We start from the raw sequence: 23,915 nt of genomic DNA on the forward strand, positions 1-23,915 counted from the left end.
ACTTCCCCAGCTACCCATTCACCTGCCTCACCTTCCTGTTTCCGTACTCACTTGCACCTTGCAGATGTAATAATAATCCAGAGATTACTACTTTTGAGGTCCTGTTCTTTAATCTTCTTCCTAGCTCCTGAAAACCCTTTTCCCATTTTTGTCATTGGCTCCAACACAGACCATAACGTCTGGCTGTTTCCCTTCTCCTCTCAGAATGATTTGTACCTGTTCAGTGGTGCCCTTTGTCTGAGCACCAGGTGGGAAATACACCGCTCGTGACTCACCTGCAATTGCAGAAACTATTGGCTCCCCTATACAAACTGAACTCCTACCCCTTCTTGGGAGCCTTGTGCTGTAAGTCTCCTATAGTGCCATGGATTTGCCTCTGTTAATTCCTTTGTTCTAAACCAAAAAAAGTCTTCCTCTCTCCCCATGTTTTGATCCCTTCTCAGGCTGACATAACAATAGCAGGTTTCAATTTTTTTTGGACCAATTTTAAATGATTCAACCTGTTCAAAGTAATTCGTCACTGGGGAGGGTGAGAGGGATCTGAAACATCTTTGGTAATAAAGCCACACTGAGCTTCAAGAAATCTTGTTATACTTGCAAACAGCCATTACTCCCTCTCTCCTTTCTAGAATTCTCTCCCTCCATGCCTTCAAAAGTCTCCTAAAAAATCTTTTAAACTATCTATAGATTCACTTTCTCACAAATTTAATCCCATCTTTTCCTCAGTTTGTAATGTGCTCTGGACATATATGTTTTGTGAAACAAAAACAAAAATACCTGGAAAAGCTCAGCAGCTCTGACAGCATCTGCGGGGAGGAACACAGTTAACGTTTTGAGCCTGTATGACTTTTACATTTTTGTTGAAAAGTCAGACAGACTCGAAACGTTAACTGTGTTCCTCTCTGCAGATGCTGTCAGACCTGCTGAGTTTTTCCAGGTATTTTTATTTTTGTTTTGGATTTCCAGCAAAAGTTTTTTGCTTTTATCTATATTTTGTGAAAATTAGTGCAGCACTGACATCTAGTGGCAGTACCACAAAGTACATTTTTAAAAGGTCTGAGGATCAATTACTTATTTAACAGGAAACAAATTGGAAATTTACAAGGAATGTGAAATAGCCTCAGTCAAATCTTGAAACTGTCTTGCCCCTCAATTACAAGTAAATATTTTAATCTTGATTACTTGCCAGTGCTGGAGCTCATCAGGTCTAAAGCTGAAGCAACAAATAAAAGCCATCTCCCAACTTCTACATTGGGCTGGAGGACTGTCAATGCTGAGACAATTACAATCTAACCTTAATTCAAACTAAGAAATATTGAATTATGTTAATTCAAATCGATATGGTTCAAACCTGCCCACATTTCATTAAAATTGCTTACTTAGTAATATCACAAAATTTGAACATTACCCCAAGCAATAAAACTTCGAATGAAGTGGAGTGCGTGCTAAGGTGTAGTTATAAAGCAGTTGTTGTATGTAATTCATTGCTATCACTACTATTACTACATTATGATAGCTATAATTGGAATCTACTGCAAGAAACCCCCTTTGCTTTTGGTGCTCAGAGAAGCATGTCACTGTTGGAATACTCCCCAGTGTCAAAATCAAGTGCTTCTATAAAACAGAAATAGCATGAAACTAAGGTTTTTTTTTTAAATAAAAATTACTCTCAAGGGAATATATACGTCACTGGTAAGGCCAGCATTTATTGCCTATTCCTAGTTGCCCCGAGAAAATGGTGGTGGTGAACCTCTTGCAGTTTGATACAACTGAGCAAACTAAGGGAGAGACCTGGTGAATGTGAATCTCCAATAGCCAAATTTCAAGGCATCACTGAGGAAGAGGGCACAACATTGTACGTACTCTGATATCTTCAAGAAGATCTTCCAAGTCTGATGCTGTCAGCCCATTTAGAAATGTGTAAGGTTCATGCATTTCTACAGCTAGATCATCATCCTCTGCACTGATGTATTTAGCAAGAAGGTCAATCGGCTTGGCTCTGCCTCCCAAGATGCGGATTTTTGATCTAAAACAGAGAAAGAATGAATAGAAAGCCATCTTCAAGCTAACAGACCCCTTCACATGTCAACATAAGGTAAGGCCATACTCATAAATTTTGTTTGCCCATATAGTACACAGGGTAAAATTGAATACGATTATTGTTGAAGCTAGCTAACAAATTATGGAAGCAAAGCACAAATCACACAAATAATTTTTACTTTCCGAGCCTCAGAAGACTCCATTTCATGCTCTACATAAACAAACCAAAGTAACACTTGCAACATATACAGCATAAATGCTTAAATGAGTTTTGAATTTCAGTTGAACATCCTTACTATGACCCACTAAGATAAAAGCAAAAAACTGCGGATGCTGGAAATCCAAAACAAAAACAAAAATACCTGGAAAAACTCAGCAGGTCTGTCAGCATCTGCGGAGAGGAATACAGTTAACGTTTTGAGTCCGAATGACTCTTGATGAAGAGTCATTCGGACTCTGTTCTGATGAAGTCATTTGGACTCGAAATGTTAACTCTGCTCCTCTCCGCAGATGCTGTCAGACCTGTTGAGTTTTTCCAGGTATTTTTGTTTTGCTTACTATGACCCATGTTGACAAAAAAAAGTAAATCCCATCTGAGTTCACCAAGAGGCTTATGGCTGGTGTGCATGCATGCTTGCCAGCAGATATCACATGGCTCTATTAGGAGCACAACCTCGGCTCATTTTCTTTTTATCTCAAGAACAATCATACTGTCCCACCACTTCTCTAAGTTCACTCGATAAGGATTGAACACTGCAGCAAAAGCAAAATATTGCAGATGCTGGAAATCTGAAATAAAAACAGAAAATGCTGGAAATACTCAGCAGGTCAGGCAGCACTTGTGGAGAGAGAAACAGAGTTAACTTTTCAAGTTGATGACTTTCCATCAGAACTTAATTCTGATGAAATGTCATTGACCTGAAACGTTAACCCTGTTTTGCTCTCCACAAAAGCTGTCTGACCTGCTGAGTATTTCCAGCATTTTCTGTTTTTAAATTGCATTCTTCAGGTCTGTATGACTCAGCTGCAGGTCAAATAGCAAAGTTATCAACTGAGCATCAGAACTGATTATTACAATAAACAAGCTAAACAATCACCAATTAGTAAACGTTTAGAATTTTTCACCAAAACACCACTTAGCCATTGTTCTGAATGATTCAGCATCAAAGCTGTCTATAAGCATTACTTCCTCTAACTTTGTGAATAGAACCTCATTGTAATAAAACAGCATGCCTCCAACTTACCAGGAGCAATGTCACTGAAGATCTGCTAGTTATAAAATTTAAATTACAGGTTACACTCTCCCCTCCAGAAATACAGCCCAGTAGTGAACAAATATATTCAAACAGAGATATAACTGAATTCTTTTCAACAAAGAGAATATTGAAAAGTGTGTCTCCTTGCACCCTGCAAAAAAAAAAAAATTCATGTTTACCTCAGTTTAGCTTGCTGTAAATGGAAATAATCCTCTTGTTCTGCCCAGGTCTTGAAGTGTTCTGCTTCCTTCTCCCGCTGTAACATCTCCAATTCTTGCTCCCGCAGGGCCTTTTCTCGCTCTCGTTCAAGACGTAGCTGTTTAACCTACAGCCACACGAGTAAAAACTCTACTTAAATTAACTTGAACACCAAAAAGCACACTAGACAACTTTCACCGGCCACATCAAACAGTTTTGTTGCACAAACGAGGGCAAGTAAAATTACTGATCCCAATTATGGCTCACAAATTACCTCAAATTTGTTAATTGCTTTAATTCATTCATGGAAACTTTCTTGAATTGTTATTCGTTCACAGCAAAGCAGTTTGCCAGTTTTAATTTCATTAGTAAAAGCTTAAACATGCTCCATGCATCAGTCTGAGCTTCCATTTACTGTTATCTTTCACTGGAACGGTTTCTACAAAGTTGATAGCAATTTGTCAACAAGCTTAATTTTTTTGAAAAAGTCAGCAGTTTCTAGATCAATAAATATTACTGAGAAAACTTGGATTTATTAATAAACCTATTTTTCTGACATTGGATCTACATGTGAAACTAGAAAGATGATAATTTCATTTCTACCCTATAACTAGGGCTCATGTTCGCAAACAAGATTTACGCCAAACAGATCTCGGATTAGTTCAGTGATCAGTCCTTCTGCTTTGATTGTGTTGGGATCACAGACTAACATTCATATTCCGCCAACGTGTTTTTTATTATGAATGAGGTTAATAATGTGATAACGACCAGATAAACTGTTTTTTGATTGAGGGATAGATACTAGCCAGGACACCAGGGACAACTCCCCGATTTTTCAAAATAACACCATGGGATCTTTTACATCCACCTGAACAGGCAGATGTGGTCCCGGTTCAACATCTCAGACAAAAGGCTGCACCTCCAACAGTGCAATGCTCCCTCAGTACTGCGCTGAAGAGTCAGCCTTGGTTTGCGTATGCTCAATCCCTGGATTGGGGCTTGAACCCAGGATCTTGTGGTTCAGAGGCGAGAATGCTACCAACTGAGCCACATCTAACACAAATTTACAAGATTTACCAATTGCACAAACACTAAATTTTATTTTTCTCAAGAAGTTCATAACTAATTAAGCAGAAAAAGGCGTCCACAGATTATCTGACATAGATGGTGATTAAACAAGCTTCAAATGTTTTCAACTCATTTGGACCAAATAAAAGAGAATGCAGCAAAAAAAAGTCAAGAAGTGTGTTGACTGTAATTAAAACTTAATTCCCTGGAAATGGCCATCAATGAAAATTGTGGCTTAAGTAATAAACTAACCAAAGTTTTTGGTTATTTAAAAATACACAAATATATATAGAACTGAGTTTATGGCCATCAAAAGCTATTGTTAACTACACCTGACTGCATACCTGCAGCATTCGAGTCCTGTACTCCTGCTAGGAAAGTACTAGTATCACATTAACTAGATTTTAATTTATTAATTTTAGGGGATATGGGCATCGCTGGCTGAGCCAGCATTTATTGCCCACCCCTATTTGCCCTCGAGGTGGTGGGGGTGAGCTGCCTTCTTGAACTGCTGCAGTCCATGTGGCGTAGGTACACCCACAGTGCTGTTAGGGAGGGAGTTCCAGGATTTTGATCCAGCGACAGTGAAGGAACGGCGATATATTTCCATGTCAGGATGGTGAGAGGCTTGGGGCAGAATTTTCTGCCTGTTGGGCGGGTGCAGACCCGATCGCCGCCCGCGATGCCATTTTACACGGGCGGGTCAATTAAGGCCCGCCCAGCGTGAAACGTGGCTCCCGAGGACAGCGGGAGTGAGCGGGCAGCGGCGGGACTCTGTGACCGCTGGGTCCAATGGCGACTCGGGCGGCCTGTTTAAAAATGCTCCAGCAGCCTTACAAAGGCTGCGAATCATGGCCAGTGGAGGTGCTCCCCAGAGCAATGCTGCTGAGCAGGCCAGGCAGGAGGGTAGGGTAGGGCAGGGGGGTGGGGGGGCACCGTGCCCCTCGTTTCTCAGGCGGTGGCCTTGCTGCCCTCCACGGTGTGAGATCCTTGTTCCCAGGGACGGGAGGAGGAGGAGGCCGCTTCCCACCCCCCCTCCCCCACATGATGAAACGTGCCTGGGAGGAGGTGGTGGTGGAGGTGGTGAGCTCCCGCAATGTGGTGCGGCGCACCTGGATCCCGCGTCACAAGCGCTTCAACGACCTGTTGTGCACAGGAACAGTGAGGACCATGTTGGCACTGGTCACTTAACCCAGCAGGTCGGCTTTCCCCCCCTGGCTGCCCCTGCCCCAACTCTGAGTGTAGTGACTGCGTTGAATCATCGATGGCCTGTGTCCTTCGCTGGGTGGGCCAGCAGATATTGTCCATGCTGAGGTCACCCTGAGAGGGTGGTGAAGAGATGGGTTCTGCCCCCGCAGCATGTGGTACAGCGACACCCACATGACTGGTTTGGGGGCAACCTGGAGGAGCTGCACTGAGGCGCAGAGCTGGAACTCCAGGACATGTCATAGTCAGGGTGCTGACATGCTGGAAGGGGAGGTTCAAGGTGGCATTGGCACTGATCCATCTATCCATCTGCTGCCCTTTGCTTTCCATGTGCTTGTGCCTCTTTGCTTTGTAAGGTTGGACCATATGGTGCCAAATGTGATGTAGGCTGCATTTGGCCAAGTGGGGGCGGGGGGGAACAGGCCGAGCATCTTTGTGTGAGTGTTGGGCAGCAGTGGGGTGAGGAGACACTGGAGCCCTGCAATGTCCCACTCTGGTTGGGGTGGGATGGCAGCGAAGAGATTCCAGGTACAATTTGCACTAATCAATGATCTTTTCCCTTTTTCAGGAGAAGAATGCACATAATGCCGCCGAGTGGTTGAGGACTGGCAGAGGGTCAGCCCAGTTGGCCATCATTACCAGGCTCAAGCAGGAGGCCCTCAATCTGGAGAGGAGCCATGTGCCCAGGTCCACTGGTGTCGGTGAGGCTGGGGTGCCACGGGCAGGTATGTGTGCCCAACAGTGAGGTCACCATTGTTCTCCCAGCAGCCATGACAGTGCTGAATGTTCAGTGATTGAAGTTTGCAACATGGCTTGACCATTGCTTATGGAAGGATGAGCGCATAATGATCCGGGGGACAGGGCTGCACATTGACATTGTCTCCACATTAACTGATCCAATGTCCTTGTTCATCCTTTCAGCAGCAGCAAATCAGGGCCAGGAAGAGGCTTCCCCTCACACCTGAGGGCCCTGACGTCTCTGAACCACCAGCATCACACCATCTCTGCCAGGCAGGCACCAGCGCAGATACTAACACCTTGGTGGGAATTCGAACATCGACTAGTGTCCCGGGGCACAGCAGTGAGGGAACTTCACAGTCGTTGGAGGAACTAGCAGAGACAGAGAGTGTCCATGGCACCAGCAGTGGGAGGGCTGCAGGGGACCAGGCATATGCTCAGTCGGTGGCTGATGATGTCCCTCTGGAGTCATCCATGAGGCAGCAAATGCTGGAAGTCCAGCAGGGTGTGCGGGAGGATCTGGCAGAGATACATGAGGCTATGCATGGCTTGGTCTCCATGGTGGAGGAGTCCACGCGGACCATCATTGATGCAATGAGCCTCATGGAGAGGGTGGTGACTCTCATGGAGAGGTTCCTCCAGGGGACCCATCAGAGCTTCCTAGGGATGCGCTCGGACCAGCAAGCCCTCACAGCGGCATTGACCTCAGCTTGTCAGTGCCAGTGTGGGAGATGGTCTGGGCATCAAGTTTCCCAGCTCAGTGCCCATCCATCTACAGTGAGCTGGGACGTCTGAAGCAACCTCATGTCAGCGCGGCAGCTGCTTGGCGTCTCTGCGGGCACTTCTCAGGCCACTCTGGATGAGGGCAGCAGCTCCTCTGCCAGTAACCTTTGCATCTGGTGAGTCTGTGACAACTGGGGAGATGCCAGTTGTGGAACTGGCCACTCCCTCCCAGGCGGGTCCAGCACAGGTTCCATGGGCCAGAGGACGGCTGCCAAGGTCATCGAGGCCAACAGGACAGCACAGTCAGCCGGCTGTCTCAGATACCACTCCCAGCGAGGGGACAGCACCTAGACGTGGCACCCAAAAGTGTAAAGTTAAGGCATCTTAGGCAGACCACGCGTTTCTCACCGGTGCTTTTGCAATGAGGTCATGATTAGGTGATGTGCTGTTTAACACGTTTGTCATTTTGTTTCCTTAAGTTCATTTTGTTATGTCGTTAAGTTTAGGTATGTGACCATGGCTGAGGGTGCCTCTTTTCCTCTGTAGGTGGATGGTTACCCATGATGTCATGAGTGAGTTGTGTCACATTGAGCTTTATTGACAAGGGCCTGAGTTAATGTTCCTATCCAGGCAGATTTAACACTCAGGTATCAAGAATGGAGCTTGCAGCACAGGCTTTTGTTGGAGGTCCAACTGTGGTGTTCTAACTGAAGGTTCAGTGGATTAAAGCCTCCTGGGTGTCCCTGCCTCCCTGGAGTATGCCCGGGTCAGCGTCTAACCCCTCAGCATTTCCCTGTGCGTGCTCATTCTCGGACTCACTGCTGGACTCATCGTGTGCAGCCGTAGACACTGCGTCTACATCTTGTTCATCCACAGTATCGCCCTTTTCCAGTGCAAGATTGTGGAGAGTGCAGCATGCAACCACTATGATCAACACACGATCTGGGGGGTACTGGAGTGCACCCCCTGAGCGGTCCAGGCATCGGAATCACATCTTGAGAAGACCAATGGTTCTCTCCACCACAGCCCTTGTGAAGCCGTGGCTCCTATTGTGCCGCTGCTCAGCTTCTGTTCTTGAATGGCGGACAGTTGTCATGAGCCACCTTCTGAGGGGATAGCCCTTGTCACCAAGCAGCCATCCATCCAGCCGGGCTGGAGCACTGAAGAGCCCCGGCACCTGGGAGTGTCTGAGGATGTAGGCGTCGTGGGAGCTGCCTGGGTACCTTGCACAGACTTGTAAAATCAGCATCCTGTGACCACACACTATCTGCACGTTCATGGAGTGGAAGCCCTTCCTGTTGACGAAGACACTGGGCTCACCTGCTGGCACATTGATGGCCACATATGTACAGTCTATAGCACCCTGGACACGGGGGAAGCCAGCAATGGCCGTGAAGCCTCTGGCTCGCTGTGTCTGACTTGCCTGGTCCCAGCGGTAGTGAGTGATGTTCAATGCCCGTCTGAACAGACCGTCTGTAACCTGCTTGACACAAGTGTGGACAGGTGATTGGGAGAAACCGCTAAGATCGCCCACCGAGCCTTGGAAAGAGCCAGGGCCATAGAAGTTGAGGGCAGTTGTGACCTTTAGAGCCATTGGCATGGGGTGCCAGTTTAGCAGATATCTCAGAGCCAATCATCTGACAAATAGAGTTGACCGTCTCCCTTGAGAGATGGAGCCTCCTTCGGCACTGCACCTCAGGCATACTGAGGTAGCTGCTTCGCCGCCTGTATACCCTGGCAGCAGGATAGTGGCATCTTCTGTGGCCCCTTCCGCTTTGGACTACCTGTTGGCCCTGTGCCTCCCCTGGATCCTGAATGCACACTCCTGGACCCCTTCCTCTTCTGGCCCTCCCTTGCTCTGAGGAGGAGATTCCTCCAGTGGAGAGCACAATTCCCACTCCCAGGCTAAGGGAAGGCTTCCTGAAACCTGCAGGCTCCAAAAAGGATCTTCATTGCAGAACGCTGACCTGAAGGTTGAGAGTCCTGTCCAAGCAGCTGGTATGAGTTTTGAAGTATTTCTGCTCACACAGGCAAGTATCAGTAACTTTCTAAATTAAATATCTAACTGATAACATTCATGACCCCACTGACCCCTCTTATCCCACCCGTGGATGAGGTTTATACAAATGTGACCTACCCGCCTGCCCGTTGTGCCCGTGCGACGACCTGAAGATCACAAGAGCCCCAAAAAATTGCCATCAATTGGTGCATCAAGGGCCTTAAGTGGTCTGTTAGTTAATGGCGGGCACACATCTGAGATCATCACGTGCCCACCCACTGAAATATCGCGACAGCACGCCATGATGTCAGGGCATTCGCCCGACATCATTTTACACACGGGAAAATTCTACCCTTGGAGTGGAACTTCCAGGTGGTGGTGTTCCCATCTATCTGCTGACCTTGTCTTTCTAGATTGTAGTGGTGGTAGGTTTGGAAGGTTTTGTCTAAAGGGCCTTGGTGAATTCCTGGTAGATGGTGCACACTGCTGCTACACTGCGTCAGTGATGGAGGGAGAGCATTTTTGTGGATGTGGTGCCAATCAAATGGGCTGCTTTGGCCTGGATGGTGTCAAGCTTCTTGAGAGTTGCTGGAGCTGCGCTCATCCAGGCAAGTGGGGAGTTTTCCATCACACTCCTGTCTTGTGCCTTGTAGATGGTGGACAGGCTTTGGGGAGTTAGGAAGTGAGTTACTTGTCACAGGATTCCTAGCCTTTGACCTGCTCTTTTAGACACAGTATATATATGGCTAGTCCAGTTCAGTTTCTGGTCAATGATAACCCCCAGGATGCTGATAGTGGGGGATTCAACAGTGGTAATGCCACTGAATGTCAAGGGGTGATGGTTGGATTCTCTCTTGCTGGAGATGGTCATTGCTTGGCACTTGTGTAGCATGAATATTACTTGCCACTTGTCAGCCCAAACCTGGATATTATCCAGGTCTTGCTGCATTTGGACACGGGCTGAGCACAGGTCACATTACTGTCACCTCCAACAAACTGAACGACTTCTAAATTTAATATTTCCTCTGAAATTAATAAAGTGTTATCCTCTAACTAATATTAAACTATAGAACCAAACTTTAGAGCTATCATTTAAGGGGGAACATTGACTCACCTCATACTAAGCAGTCTCCAGCAAGTGAAGTTCCCTTCACAGGTAACAGAACTAAATCAAGCGTTTGTTTAAAAAAAAAACCCCTATGGACTATACATTCAATTAACTACCCTCCTTTTCAATTAAAAAAATATTTTAACGATATAACTCTCTTAGACATTCATTAGTTAACTGCAACTAACTTAGGCCATTATAGGAAGATGGCTCAGAAATGTGGGGGGGGAGGCAATGGTGTAGTGATACTGTCACTGGACTGGTAATCCAGAGACTCAGGGTAATGCTCTGGGGACCCAGGTTCAGATCCCACTACAGCAGGTGGTGGAATTTGAATTCAATAAAAATCCAGAATTAAAAGTCTAAAAGTCTAATGAACTATTGTCGATTGTTGCACAAACCCATCTGGTTCATATTTGACCTCATCCTCACCAACCTGCCTGCCACAGATGTACCTGTCCATGACAGTATGGGTAGGAGTGACCACCACATAGTAATTGTGGAGACGAAGTCCTGCCTTCACATTGAGGGTACCCTCCATCAAGTTTTGAGACACCACCACCGTGCTAAATGGGAGAGATTTCGAACAGATCTAGCAACTCAACTGGGCATCCATGACGTGCTGTGGATCTCAGCAGCAGCAGAATTGTACCCGAACACAACCTGTAGTCTTGTGAGCCGGCATATCCCCCACTCTAGCATTACCATCAAGCCAGGGAATCAAGCCTGGTTCAGTGAAGAGTGCAGGAGGGCATGCCAGACATACCTAAAAATGAGGTGTCAACCTGGTGCAGCTATAACACAGGACTATCTGCGTGCCAACCAGCATAAGCAGCAAGTGATAGAGAGAGCTAAGCAAGCCCACAACCAACAGATCAGATCTAAGCTCTGCAGTCCTGACACATCTAGTCACGAATGGTGGTGGACAAGTAAATAACTCACTGGAGGAAGAGCCTCCACAAATATCCCCACCCTCAATGATGGAGGAGCCCAGCACATCAGTGCAAAAGGTAAGGCTGAAGCATTTGCTACAATCTTCAGCCAGAAGTGCTGAGTGGATGATCCATCTTGGCTTCCTCCGGAGGTCCCCAGCATCACAGATGCCAGTCTTCAGCCAATTCGATTCACTCCATGTAATATCAAGAAATGGCTGAAGGCACAGGATACTGTAAAGGCTATGGGTCCTGGCAATATTCCAACAACAGTACTGAAGACTTGTGCTCCAGAACTTGCCACACCCCAAGCCAAGCTGTTCCAGTACAGCTACAAAACTGGCATTTACTCGGCTATGTGGAAAATTGCCCAGGTATGTCCTGTACACAAAAAGCAATACAAATCCAAACCGGCCAATTACCGCCCCATCAGTCTACTCTCCATCCTTAGTAAAGTAATGGAAGGAGTCATACACAGTGCTGTCAAACAGCACTTGCTCAGCAATAACCTGCTCACTTACGCCCAGTTTGCGTTCCACCAGGGCCACTCACCTCCTGACCTCATTACAGCCTTGGTTCAAACATGGACAAAAGAGCTGAACTCCCGAGGTGAGGTGAGAGTGACTGCCCTTGACATCAAGGCCGCAGTTGAGTGTGGAATCAAGGAGTCCTAGCAAAACTGGAGTCAATTAGAATCAGGTGGAAAACACTCCATTGGTTGGAGTCATACCTAGCACAAAGGAAGATGGTTTTAGTTGTTGGAGGTCGAGCATCTCAGCTCCAGGACATCACTGCAGGAGTTCCTCAGGGTAGTGTCCTTGACCCAACCATTTCAACTGCTTCATCAATGACCTTCCTCCTATCATAAGGTATTCGTTGATGATTGCAGGATGTGTAGCACCTTTCACAACTCCTCAGATACTGAAGCAGTCCATGTCCAAATGCAGCAAGACCTGGATAATATCCAGGTTTGGGCTGACAAGTGGCAAGTAACATTCATGCCACACAATTGCCAGGCAATGACCATCTCCAACAAGAGAGAATCTAATCATCGGCCCTTGACATTCAGTGGCATTACCATCACTGAATCCTCCATTATCAACATCCTGGGGGTTACTGTTGACCAGAAACTGAACTGGACTAGCCATATAAATACTGTGACTACAAGAACAGGTCACAAGCTAGGAATCCTGCGATGAGTAACTCACCTCCTGACTCCCCAAAGCCTGTACTGCATCTAGAAGACACAAGTCAAGAGTGTGATGGAATGCTCCCCACTTGCCTGGATGAGTGCAGCTCCCACAACACCCAAAAAGCTTGAGTCCTCCCAGGACAAAGTAGCCCACTTGATTAACACCACATCCGCAAACATTCACTCCCTCCACCACCGACGCACAGTAGCAGCAGTGTGCACCATCTACAAGATGCACTGCAGGAATTCACCAAGGCTTCTTCAAAAGCACCTTCCAAACCCACGACCACTGCCTTCTAAAAGGGCAAGGGCAGCAGATAGATGGGAACACCACCACCTGGAAGTTCCACTCCAAGTATCTCACCATCCCAACTTGGAAATATATCACCGTTCCTTCACTGTCGCTGGGTCAAATCCTGGAACTCCCTTCCTAACAGGACTGTATGTGTAACTACACCACCTGAACTGCAGCGGTTCAAGAAGGCAGCTCACCACCTCATGGGCAAATGGCAACAGGCAATAAATGCTGGCCCAGCCAGTGAAATTCACATACTGTGAATGAATATATTAAAAAATATATTTAACACATATTTGCAGCCATTTTGCGAGCAAAAGGGACAGTAACAATGGAAGGTTTGTGGGAAATTAAGCGATATTAACCCATACTTTTTGCAATTCCAAGCGGTTGTCCTCCTGAATTTGCTTGTTTCTGTCCTTTAAATCTTTTTCAGCAAGGTGACTAATTCCTTTCTTTTCCAGGGCCTATAATGCAAGAAATAAAAACTTCTTTTAATAAAGCAGTAACATTTCCTGAACACAACCTGACCTCATGATAGAGAGAAAAATCTGTAAAAATCATAACAATAATTTTGGCCAATTACAGAAATCAAAGGAAGCATTATTTTCAATCAAAGCTCCTTTGGATCTGTTACAACGCATTTCACTCTCAAAGATTTTTTAAATAAAAGGCACAAACAGATTTCCTGTGTTAACGTTTATATCAAAGCATTAATATTGCACCTTTAACTAGTAAGACATCTCAAAATGTTTCACAAAAGCATAATCAGACAAAAATTGGCACTGAGCCACAAAGAGATATCAGGACAGGAGACAAAACCTATATTTAACCAACTTGTTTAAAGAACAACTTAAAAGAGGAGAGTGAGGTAGAGAGGCAGAGAGATTTAAGGAGGGAATTCCAGACTTAGGATGCTGACAGCTGAAGACATGGCTGCCAATGAGAGGGTGAAGGAGTTTTACATGAGGTCAGAGTTCAGGCAGTGCAGTGATCTCAAAAGATTGTACAGTTGGAGACAGTTAGAGCCAGAGAGGGGTAATGCTATTGAGGGATTTGACCACAAAGATGAGAACTTTAGTATAAGAGAACCACAGAAGAGTCATTAGCCACAGAATCACTAACAATCATTTCAATGCAGATATTACTGCAGTGTCAAAGGTAACGCTAAACCAAGGATGCATCTTCGGATGAGTGTGAAGAATCCCATAGAAGAGAAATTACCCTGGGTAAACTTCATCCCTCAACCAACAACACCAAAACAAAATTAATTGAAACAGAGTACATTGATTTGTGAGTATAGCAAGTATAGGTAATTGTCTGTATAAAAATATAATATGTGGAGGAAGAAATCTGTGGTTGACAGAGAGCAGTGTGGAATCTGTAAAAATATAAAGGCCTATGGCAAAAGCCAAGCAAAACAACAGTTCCACATAACAATTTCTCAACAATCGTGTCTTTCTGATGAGATTTTAAACAGAGGTCTCATCTCCTCGCAGTTGGAAGTAAAAGATCGCATGGTACTTTTCGAAGAGGAGCAGGGGATTCCTCCTGGTGACCTGACCAATATTTCACCCTCAACCATCAATACAACAGGTTATCTATTCATTGTCATGCTGTTGCTTGTAGGATCTGGTGCAGCAACCTGAGTGCCTTATTTCCTACGTTGCAACAATGAACTACCATTCAAAGTACTTCATTGGATGTAAAGTACTTGTGAGCACCCACGAGCTGTGCAAAGCAGTATATAATAAATGCAAGCTCCTTCCTTCTATGGATCCCGAACATTATTAAAAGGATGAGCAAAACAGCTTGAGGATTAGTGGTAACTCACAACTACGGGTCACTAGAGTTACTTACGAACATATGAATTCAGAACAGGAGTAGACCATTCGTTCCATTCAAAAAGGTAAGGTTGATCGGACTGTGGCCTCAACTCCTTTCCTTCCCACCCCATAACCCTCGGCTCCCTTGTCAATCAAGAATCTATCTAACCCAGCCTTAAAAATAGTCACCGCTCTCTGGGGAAGAGCGTTCCACAGGCTCGCGACCCTCTAAGTAGGGGAGTGGGGTGGGTGGAATCCTCATCGCTGTCTTATTTTTAAACCGTGTCCCCTGGTTCCAGTCCCTCCACAAGGGGAAAGCATCAGTCCTGTCAAGTCCCCTCAGGAACTGACACGTTTCAATGGGACCACCTCACATTCTTTAGAAAAAATCTCCAACGGATGCAGGCGCAACCTCTCCTCATCCCAAGTATCAGTGAGTGGGGTGAACCTTAATGCAATCCTGCCCTACAGTTGAGAACAATACACCCAACAGCAAATGAGTTTGCAAGAATTCACGGTGACCTTTTGCCAGATAAAGGTGCCCAGCAGGTTGTTATCGCCAAAGGGGTTGTCCGCGTTCGTGTAGCCCATGTACTCCTCGCTCCAGCCCATCTTCTCCCTCTTCTTCCTCTCCTTGGCCTCTTTCCTGGCCAGGCGGCGGGCCCGCTTCTCCTCGGGGGTCTCCATGGCCTTGGCCAGCTCCCGCTGCTGCTTCTTCTCGGCTTTCTGCTTCAGCTTCTCCTGCAGGCTCAGCAGGCGGCTGACGCTGCTCGGGCTGCCCGAGCGGGACGAGGAGGAGCGGCTGGAGCCGCCGGGGGAGCGGGACGAGCTGCTGGAGCGGGCGGGGGGCGAGCGCGATTTTGACCGCGGCGGCGGAGGCGGCGGCCGCCGCTGCTGCTGCTGCTGCCGCTCCCGGGCCGGGCTGCGCTCCCGGCTGCCGCTCCTCGTCCTCGTCCTCGTCCTCCTCCATCCCCCGTCCCGCGAAGCTGACCTGGAGCGGTTGCGGCGCCGCTTCTCCTTCCGCTTGCGGGCGCTGCGCTCCGGGCTCGGGCTCCGGTCCCGGTCCCGGTCCCGGCTCCGGCTCCTCCTCGAGCTCATCGCCTTCCAACCGTCAACAACACAACAGGCCCCGCTCCGAGGTGGGGGGCCTACCTCACCCGCCGGCTCATTTCCCACCACAACCCGCCTGATTCATTAAACCAACAACTCCATTAATCACCAGCGACGAATAGTGCGGCCCCCCGTATTTTTTATTTTAAATCACATTAAGAAACCGACGAAGTGAGAGAGAGAGAGAGAGAGAGAAAAAAATATATCGTCAACTTTCCATGCCATTTGTGTCACAAATGGATCAGGCAGTTTGTACGCCGCCTATAGCCCTGGGGGCCTTTTACTGGTGGTGGTCTCGCAGGAAGTGCGACACAGGCGGGAGTGGGGGCGGGGCTGGGGGAGGAGACGCTGTTAGGTGGACGGTTTAGACACCGAGAGATGGGGAGTTTCCACCTGACTAGTTTTCCCTGGGCGGCGGGGGAGGATTCCGTGTGGAGATTGGGGGGGGGGGGGGGGGGGGGGGGGGGATGGGGGAGGCTGTATCCCGGATCCTGGGTGATATATTTTATTTTTCGGAAGCTGCTGCTGCTTCTCAAAGTGGAAATGGAACAAATTCAAATTGACTTCCAGTGACTTGGGTGCAATGCCCCTGCCCACAGGCTTTATTGCACCATATGTGCTGCCAGCGCACAGATCTTGAAAAAGTGTAAGAGGGGCGTTAACATTACACTGACGGGGACACCTGGTGCCCCAGTTGTCAGCCCCACTTAGCCATCGCCCCTCATACCTCTCACCCACCCACTCCCCGGGTCCCCTCCACGCCAACTCATGTCCCATGTGTGGTAAAAGCTGAGGAAATAAGGCAGCAAAACCAGGCAATCATTCCAACTTATATGCAAAGTTGGCTGGAGGCAAGTCCTAAACAAAATTGGATATGAGCCACGCCTACCAGCAGTTAGAACTGGATAGCATGTCAAGAGAATACGTGACTATTAACACACACTTTTTCAGTACACTCACCTACCCTTTGGAGTATCGTCTGCATGTGCTATATTCCAGAGAACAATGCAGAGTCTTTTGTCAGGACTTCCCCGAGTGATAGTATACCTAGATGATGTTCTGATCACAGGGTCAACTGAGACCGAACACTTGGCCAACCTGGAGGAGGTGCTAAGAAGGTTCATGGAAGCTGACATATGATTAAAGAAAGACAAATGCACATTTCAAGTGCCAGAAGTTACTTATCTGGGTCACAGGGTGGATGCCATGGGTTTGCATCCAGTAGAAGAGAAAGTTCAGGCAATAAAAGATGCACCTTCACCATCCAATGTAACCGAACTCAAGTACTTCCTGGGCATGATGAATGATTATAGTCGCTTCTTGCCATCGGCACCATTACACTTGTTAAAAAAGAATCACCGTTGGTCATGGAATTCACAACAGGAAGAAGCCTTTGTGAAAGTAAAGAAACTTAAATTTGTTGCGTTTATTGGTACGCTACGACCCATCGAAAGAGTTGGTATTAACGTGTGATGTGTCTCCTAATGGTGTAGGAGCTGTGTTATCACATAGAATGAAAAATGGATCAGAAAGGCCCATTGACTGTCTCAAGAACCCTCTCCATAGCCGAGAAGGGTTATTACCAGCTAGAACAGGAAGGTTTATCGGTGGTATTCGGAGTGAAGAAATTTCACCAGTACCTAGATACATGACGTTTTGCCATTCTGTTGGACCATAAACCACTAATGGATTTATTCAGTCAGGATAAGGCCATTCTGCCAATAGCATCAGCAAGAATATAACGTTGGGCTCTGATATTATCTGCGTATGAGTATACTTTTATGTACCATCCTGGCTTACATTGCAAACATGGACGCACTCAGTTGTTTCCCGTTACCAGATAGCATTGTACATGTTCCTGTTCCACAAGATGTTGTGCTATTACTGAGTTTCTTGGATTCTTCACCTGTGTGCGTGAAGCAAATTAGAAATTGGACGAACAGCGAGCCAATATTGTCAAAAGTCAGAGACTTTGTTTTGTAAGGATGGTCAAATTCACCAGTATTTAAAGACTTGACACCATTCCATGCCAGAAACAGGGTTCAGCTGATCAAGAGTTGTTGTCCCATCACAAGGTAGACAACCACTCCTGACAAGAGCTTCACAACGTGCATCCAGGTATATCAAAGATGAATATCCTTGCGTGAAGCTATGTCCGGTGACCAGGTATTGAAAGTGACATTGAAAGCATGCTTAAACACTGTCCATTGTCAGCAACAACAGAAGTTGCCTGTTTCAGCTCCCCTGCGTTTGAGAGAGTGGCCTTGTTGACCCTGGGTTAGACTATATATTGATTATGTAGGACCATTCTTCGGTACCATGTTTTTGTTGATTGTAGATGCACATTCTAAACGGATGGATGTATACGAAATCAAATCACCAACGTCGAGCACAACTATCGAGAAGCTGCGTCACTGTTTTAGCATACATGGCCTACCTGAAATCATCGTTTCTGATGCAAGTACAGCCTTTACCAGCAGAGATTTTCAGAAATTCATGAATATGAATGGAATCAGACGTATTAAAACAGCCCCTTACCATCCCTCATCAAATGGTTTAGCCAAGAGAGCTGTACAAAGTTTCAAGTCTGATATGAAAAAGTTATCAGAAGGTACTCTAGAATCTCGACTTTTTCAGTGTACAACACTACAATCGACTATGGGTTCAACACCATCTGAATTATTGATGAAACACCGCCTATGTACATGGTTAAGCCTGGTGTTTCCAAATTTAGAGGGGAAGGTAGAACGGAATCACAGTCATGAAAAATTGAACCACAATAGACACAGCAAAGCTCACACATTCAGTGTAGGTGACACGGTGTTCATGCAGAATTTCGGAAGTGGACCTTTTTGGGGTCCTGAAATTACTGTCTCAGAGACTGGTCCATTATCTTTCCAAATACAAGTGGAAGATAGAATCGTTCGTAAGCATGTAGATCATATTCGTGCTAGAGAGATATTCCAACGACCAACTATTCCGCCTGTGATTAATGTTGAACTGTCAATTCCTGAATAGACATGCCCAATGTCTCTGTAGAGTTGCTAAATCCAGAACTGCCACTTTCTAATGATGTATCTTATGGTGCAGTTCCACAGCCTGTTGGTTTCTGTTAAGGAACCTCAAGTGGTAGAGCTACGCCACTCTAGTCGTATAAGGAGAGCACCTTGGAGACTTGTTCTTTAAATACCTGAAGTTGTATATATGAGGATATAAGGAATCTGCAAGGGGATATAGTTAGGTTGAGTGAGTGGGTGAAAACTTGGTAGCTGGAGTTTAATGTAGGAAAGTGTGAGAAGATGCACTTTGGTAGGAAGAATCAAAAGGCAGACTATTATTTAAATGATGAGAGACTCCAAAAAAGTGCAGCACAGAGGGATCTGGGTGTTCTTGTGCATGAAACATGAAAAGTTAGCATGCAGGTGCAGCAAGTAATTAAGAAGGCAAATGGAATTTTGGCCTGTATTGCTAGGGGGTTGGAGTTTAAAGATTGGGAAGTCTTGTTACAACTATACAGGCTGTTGGTGAGGCTGCACCTGGAGTATTGTGTAAGGTCCCCGTATTTAAGAAAGGATATACTGGCATTGGAGGCAGTTCAAAATAGATTCACTAGGCTAATTCCTGGGATGAAGGGGTTGACTTATCAAGAACAGCTAAACAGGTTAGGCCTTTATTCATTAGAGTTTAGAAGATTGAGGGGTGATCTTATTGAAACGTACAAGATTCTGAGGGGGCTTGACAGAAGATGTTTCCACTAGTGGGGGAATCTCAAACTAGGGGACATAGTTACAGAATAAGGGGACACTCATTTAAAACTGAGATGTGAAGGAATTTCTTCTCTCAGAGGGTAGTAAATGTCTGGAATTCTCTACCACAGAGAGTTGTGGAGGCTAGATCACTGTAAATATTTCAAGAGGAGGTAGATAGATTTTTGAAATATCGGGGAGTTGAGGGCTTTGAGGAGTTGGCACGAAAGAGGAGTTGAAGCCTGAGGCAGATCAGCCATGATCTTACTCAATGGCGGAGCAGGCTTGAGGGGTTGGATGCCCTACTCCTGCTCCTATTTCTTATGTTATTATATGTTGTTGGATATTCAAATGTTTCCCCGTAAACAGAAATTGTAAAAAAATGAGGAGGGAGGAAATGTAGATACCGAAGGATAGCCTCTCCTGCTGTCTATCAGGGGTCGCGTGATGTTCTTGGAGGCTCCAACTGATGAGCCCTAAGCGTGGACGATCCGGTGGGTGGGACTTCCTGATGAGAGCCCTGATCGAGCATGTAGCACCTGAAAAGCTCTCTGTAATAAACTTTACCTGTCTCTTGTTGAAACCTGTCCACTCCCTCGAGTCATCACACCATGATATCTCCATAGCCACTCACCCGGAACCTACCATAGGCAGACCTTAGAAGCCACATGGAGAGGTAAAAGTAAACTGATAATAATCTAATATTGCTCTCACTCATACACACAACACTGAAAATAACTCACACTCATGAAACCCATTCAAAGATTTTAAATCCCCTCAAGTGTTCAATCTGTTACAAAAATAAACTTCTATTCAATAATCAAAGGCAGCTAATCCTTCAGGGGCTAATACTTTAAAAGCCTTTTTAAACTGTCAATCAACACGTGAACTCAGCCACCCCTGAGATAAGTGGTTTTGTAGCTTTTGAATCTCAGTCAAACATTCAGAATGACAGCTGTAATAATAGCCCTTGGGAAATGTCAACATAAAACTCTACTGGAAGTGCAGGAACAGATGGTGATTTTTACTCTACTCCAGATGGGCTGTCAAAGCAGTCCAGCAGAGGATGTTTTGTTCTTAACTCAGATAGCTTCAACCTTTCATGTACAAAGAGCTGGGGGTGTAAAAAAACCTACAGTTGTGATACCTAAGCAGCTCTTTTCCACACTTCAATAGTGTTTAGTTCAACTCCATAAATTCATGACTCTCACATTGCAGATTAATGCCCAGCGAAAGGGGCTCTGTTTGAACTCAGCACTAATTTCAAATGGCTCTGCAGACTTTGGGCTTCCGTTTGTGTGATTCACACCCTGCCTCCTTCCCCTGCTAGCATAAGTAGGATCTGTCGGAAATGGGGAAGAAACCTCGGCATCTGGGTCCTGCCCACCATTTTTAAAGGCCTCTGGAGTTGGCCTGATTCCACGAAAATCCAGCCCATTGAGTCAAAATACAAGTTGTAGATCTGAATCCTCAGGTCCTGTGATAAGACCCTACCTCTTTAAATGTAATATGCACTTTTTCAGTAAAGGAAAAGTCATTTGGCGATATTGGTTGAAGGTGTTTTTTTAAACTTAGGACAATCCACCAAATAAAAATATGACATCTTTCTTTTATACAGCTAACGCTTTGGGGTATGAATGATAGATCCATGACCCTGTGTCCCTCATGCATGTTCTGCAAAGTGTCGGGGCGTTTTTATTATCAAAGCCTGCTGGTGACTGTACATTCGCATGGACATTGGATGTCTCCCCTTGACCCTTTTGGCAGCTGGTGAAATCTGTACAACTACAGCCTTTTATATAAATAGGAAACACTCCGGCACAGTGAATAATTTGATCTCTTCCCAAATTTAAGTTACATTGTATTAATGCAGAACCCAATATATGGTCCAATTACTTAATTTGAAATAGAGAGCATACTGGGTGGGAGGTTGATGTGGGTGGGAACATAACCAGTTTAGATGTGCAGTGTTTGTAAAAACGAGTCCAACCTGAAGAGCAAACACTTTGACTTATTGAAGCATCTACTTAAATAAAGTGCATCTGCTAATGTTCACTTAACTCTGAGATAGTTTTATAATTTATCTGTGTATTGGGCCTTTTTTTTTTGAGCTCCTGGAGTTGCATCTTTGAAAGACGTGTGCAGATGATGATGAGAGTTGTGCCTGACCAACTGTAAAGGAGGACCAGTGGCAGGAACACATCCTGTAAACGTGATGTATTTCGAGCCTTATTGCGAGTTACTAGAATGGTCAACTTTTACCCAGTATATTTTCTGAACATACGAACTTAAATATGAAAATGAAGGATAGATAAAGACCCACAGGTCCTTCTAGCATGTCCTAAATAGTAGTGATGTCGAACTTATCACAATACTGACATTTCCCCACCTGCTTGGAGCCGTGCAAACTGTGAAAGGCAAGAAACTAGATAAAAGCACAAAACTGTAAAAGTCATACAGTGCAGAAGGAGACTATCTGGCCCATTGTGTCTACTTCTTTGACACAGCTTCCCAATTAGTCCCACTCCCCTCCTCTTTTTTATATCTTCTCTATCCCTGCATGTTTCTCATTTTCAATTATATATTTTGAAAGTTACAGCTTAAACTGCTTCCAACACCCTCCCAGGCCATGCATTCCAGATCGTAAAAACAGTTAGGAATAGCAAATCTGCAAAGTTCCTCTCCATCCCTTTAGACAATCAAAAATGTTCATAGGGATTACACAAACTCAGTTTTATATAACAGGTTACCTACTTGTTAAACAAGTTGATCTTTGTCATAGAAAGATCTTGTCACAGCTCTTTCATGAAGGAATACCATGAATCAGCATTTACTTTGTGTGTTTGCAACCTATTTTCTGGGAAAACTGCCTAAAATCCAGCATAGTTCTGCCTTGTATAACTTCTAGCTATGACCCCTTGATCTATCGAATCTATCAAGGTACTGAATTAGCCCACGTAAACACAATCCAGTTCCTTCATTATTTTTTAATCCTTGATCAAATCTCTCCTGAATCTACGCTTTTCTAACAAATACCAAATAGCTCTTTGTGTCTTACTGGATAACTGCAGTGATTAAACGAGGCATAATCTTGTGTCCATTCTGTGCACCTTTTCCAGATCTTCAATATCCTCCACTATGTGCAGCCATGAATATTCTCACAGGTGCAAGGACAAAATGGTGTCCTTTGTTTTATAGTGAATTGTCCTGTTAAAACAACCCAGAACTCCGTTTGGTTTAGTTATATCTTCACAACTGTAGCCGTCAAGCTTCAGACGTGCTGAATTAAACATCAGATCTCCTTTTACCACTGGCTTTATTTCTGTTCCATGTAGAATGAAATTATACTCAGCATTTGAAAACCTAACATGCATCATTCTACATCTTTCTAAGGTTAATGTGATTTGCTAAGCACATCTATTCTTACAGCACATCTAGATCTGCCTGCTGTAGTTGAGCATCTACTACATGCATAGTACTCAGACATATCGTGGCATTATCCTCAAAGTTGCTGATCATTCCTCCAATATTTACAACTAGATTATTAATGAAAATAGTAAATGTTCTAATTCTAATTGCTACAGGACACCTTTGGTGAGAAGTCTCCAAAGCAGATCCAAATCCATTGACTATTGCCTTTGGACATTCAACCAGTTCTCAAGCCAGTACTAAGTCCACAGTTAGTAGAGAATCTACCACATCTAGTAGAGAAGCTCTTTGTGCAGTACCTTATCAAGTTCTTGGATTTGTGAAAGAGCCGGTACATATTTAAACCAGGTTACCCTCATCCATTAATCTGGTGATTTCTTCAAAAAAAGTCAATCAAATTCAAAAGATGCGTTTTTTTCTAGTTGCTATATTTACTGTTTTTGATAAGGCCTTCTCTATCTGCATTTATATAGGACACCACACTAGTTCCTTCAAGCAAATTACCGATTAATGAAGTGAAGCTAATGACCCTATTGATACATGGTTCTGCCTTATAACTCTACTTAAAAATTGGAACGACATTAGCATCCATGTAATCTAGGGGAACAGCCACTGACTCCGAAGAGTCATTAAAGGCACACGTAAGGGGCTCACCATTTCCTCAAGGATCCTTGATTGGATATCATTTGGGCTGGTAGCCAGATCCATTTTAAGGTCCATCTAAGATGATAACCTCATCTATCTTAATGTTAACAATTATGTGGTTAACAGCACCACTTAATTCTGTTAGTTCAGCATTACCTTCAAGAGAAAAAACTGTTGCAGTGTAACCATGTAGTATCTCTATAATACCTTGTTAGTCCTTTCTAACTTAACCTTCAGCATCCTTCCATGGTCTTATTCCTGATGTAGCTGACAAAGCCTTACCCGTTACTACCACAAGTGTCCACTATTATCTTTTCCAAAATCTATGAGCTATTCTAATAATTGCCCTAATTTTCTTTAATTATTCACAGTACTGGTTTTGTTTCCAATCTTTAAAAACATTT

At 45.0% G+C, this 23,915-nt stretch overlaps 1 protein-coding gene across 2 annotated transcripts in view; it reads right to left on the reverse strand.

Moving 5' to 3' along the window:
* cactin overlaps positions 1–15,733 on the reverse strand; it is a 32,742-nt gene extending 17,009 nt beyond the window's left edge. For both annotated transcript variants that reach the window (XM_041204329.1, XM_041204328.1), the window contains exons 1-4: positions 15,104–15,733; positions 13,127–13,222; positions 3,476–3,621; positions 1,864–2,026 (exon numbers count right to left, since the gene is read on the reverse strand). In XM_041204329.1, coding sequence (XP_041060263.1) covers positions 1,864–2,026; positions 3,476–3,621; positions 13,127–13,222; positions 15,104–15,679 — 981 coding nt within the window. In that variant the 5' untranslated portion in view covers positions 15,680–15,733. The remainder of the gene's footprint in view (positions 1–1,863; positions 2,027–3,475; positions 3,622–13,126; positions 13,223–15,103) is intronic.
* Positions 15,734–23,915: the final 8,182 nt, after the last annotated feature.

This window comes from Carcharodon carcharias, chromosome 14, assembly GCF_017639515.1.
Source record: "Carcharodon carcharias isolate sCarCar2 chromosome 14, sCarCar2.pri, whole genome shotgun sequence".
In the NCBI taxonomy this organism is placed as follows: domain Eukaryota; kingdom Metazoa; phylum Chordata; class Chondrichthyes; order Lamniformes; family Lamnidae; genus Carcharodon; species Carcharodon carcharias.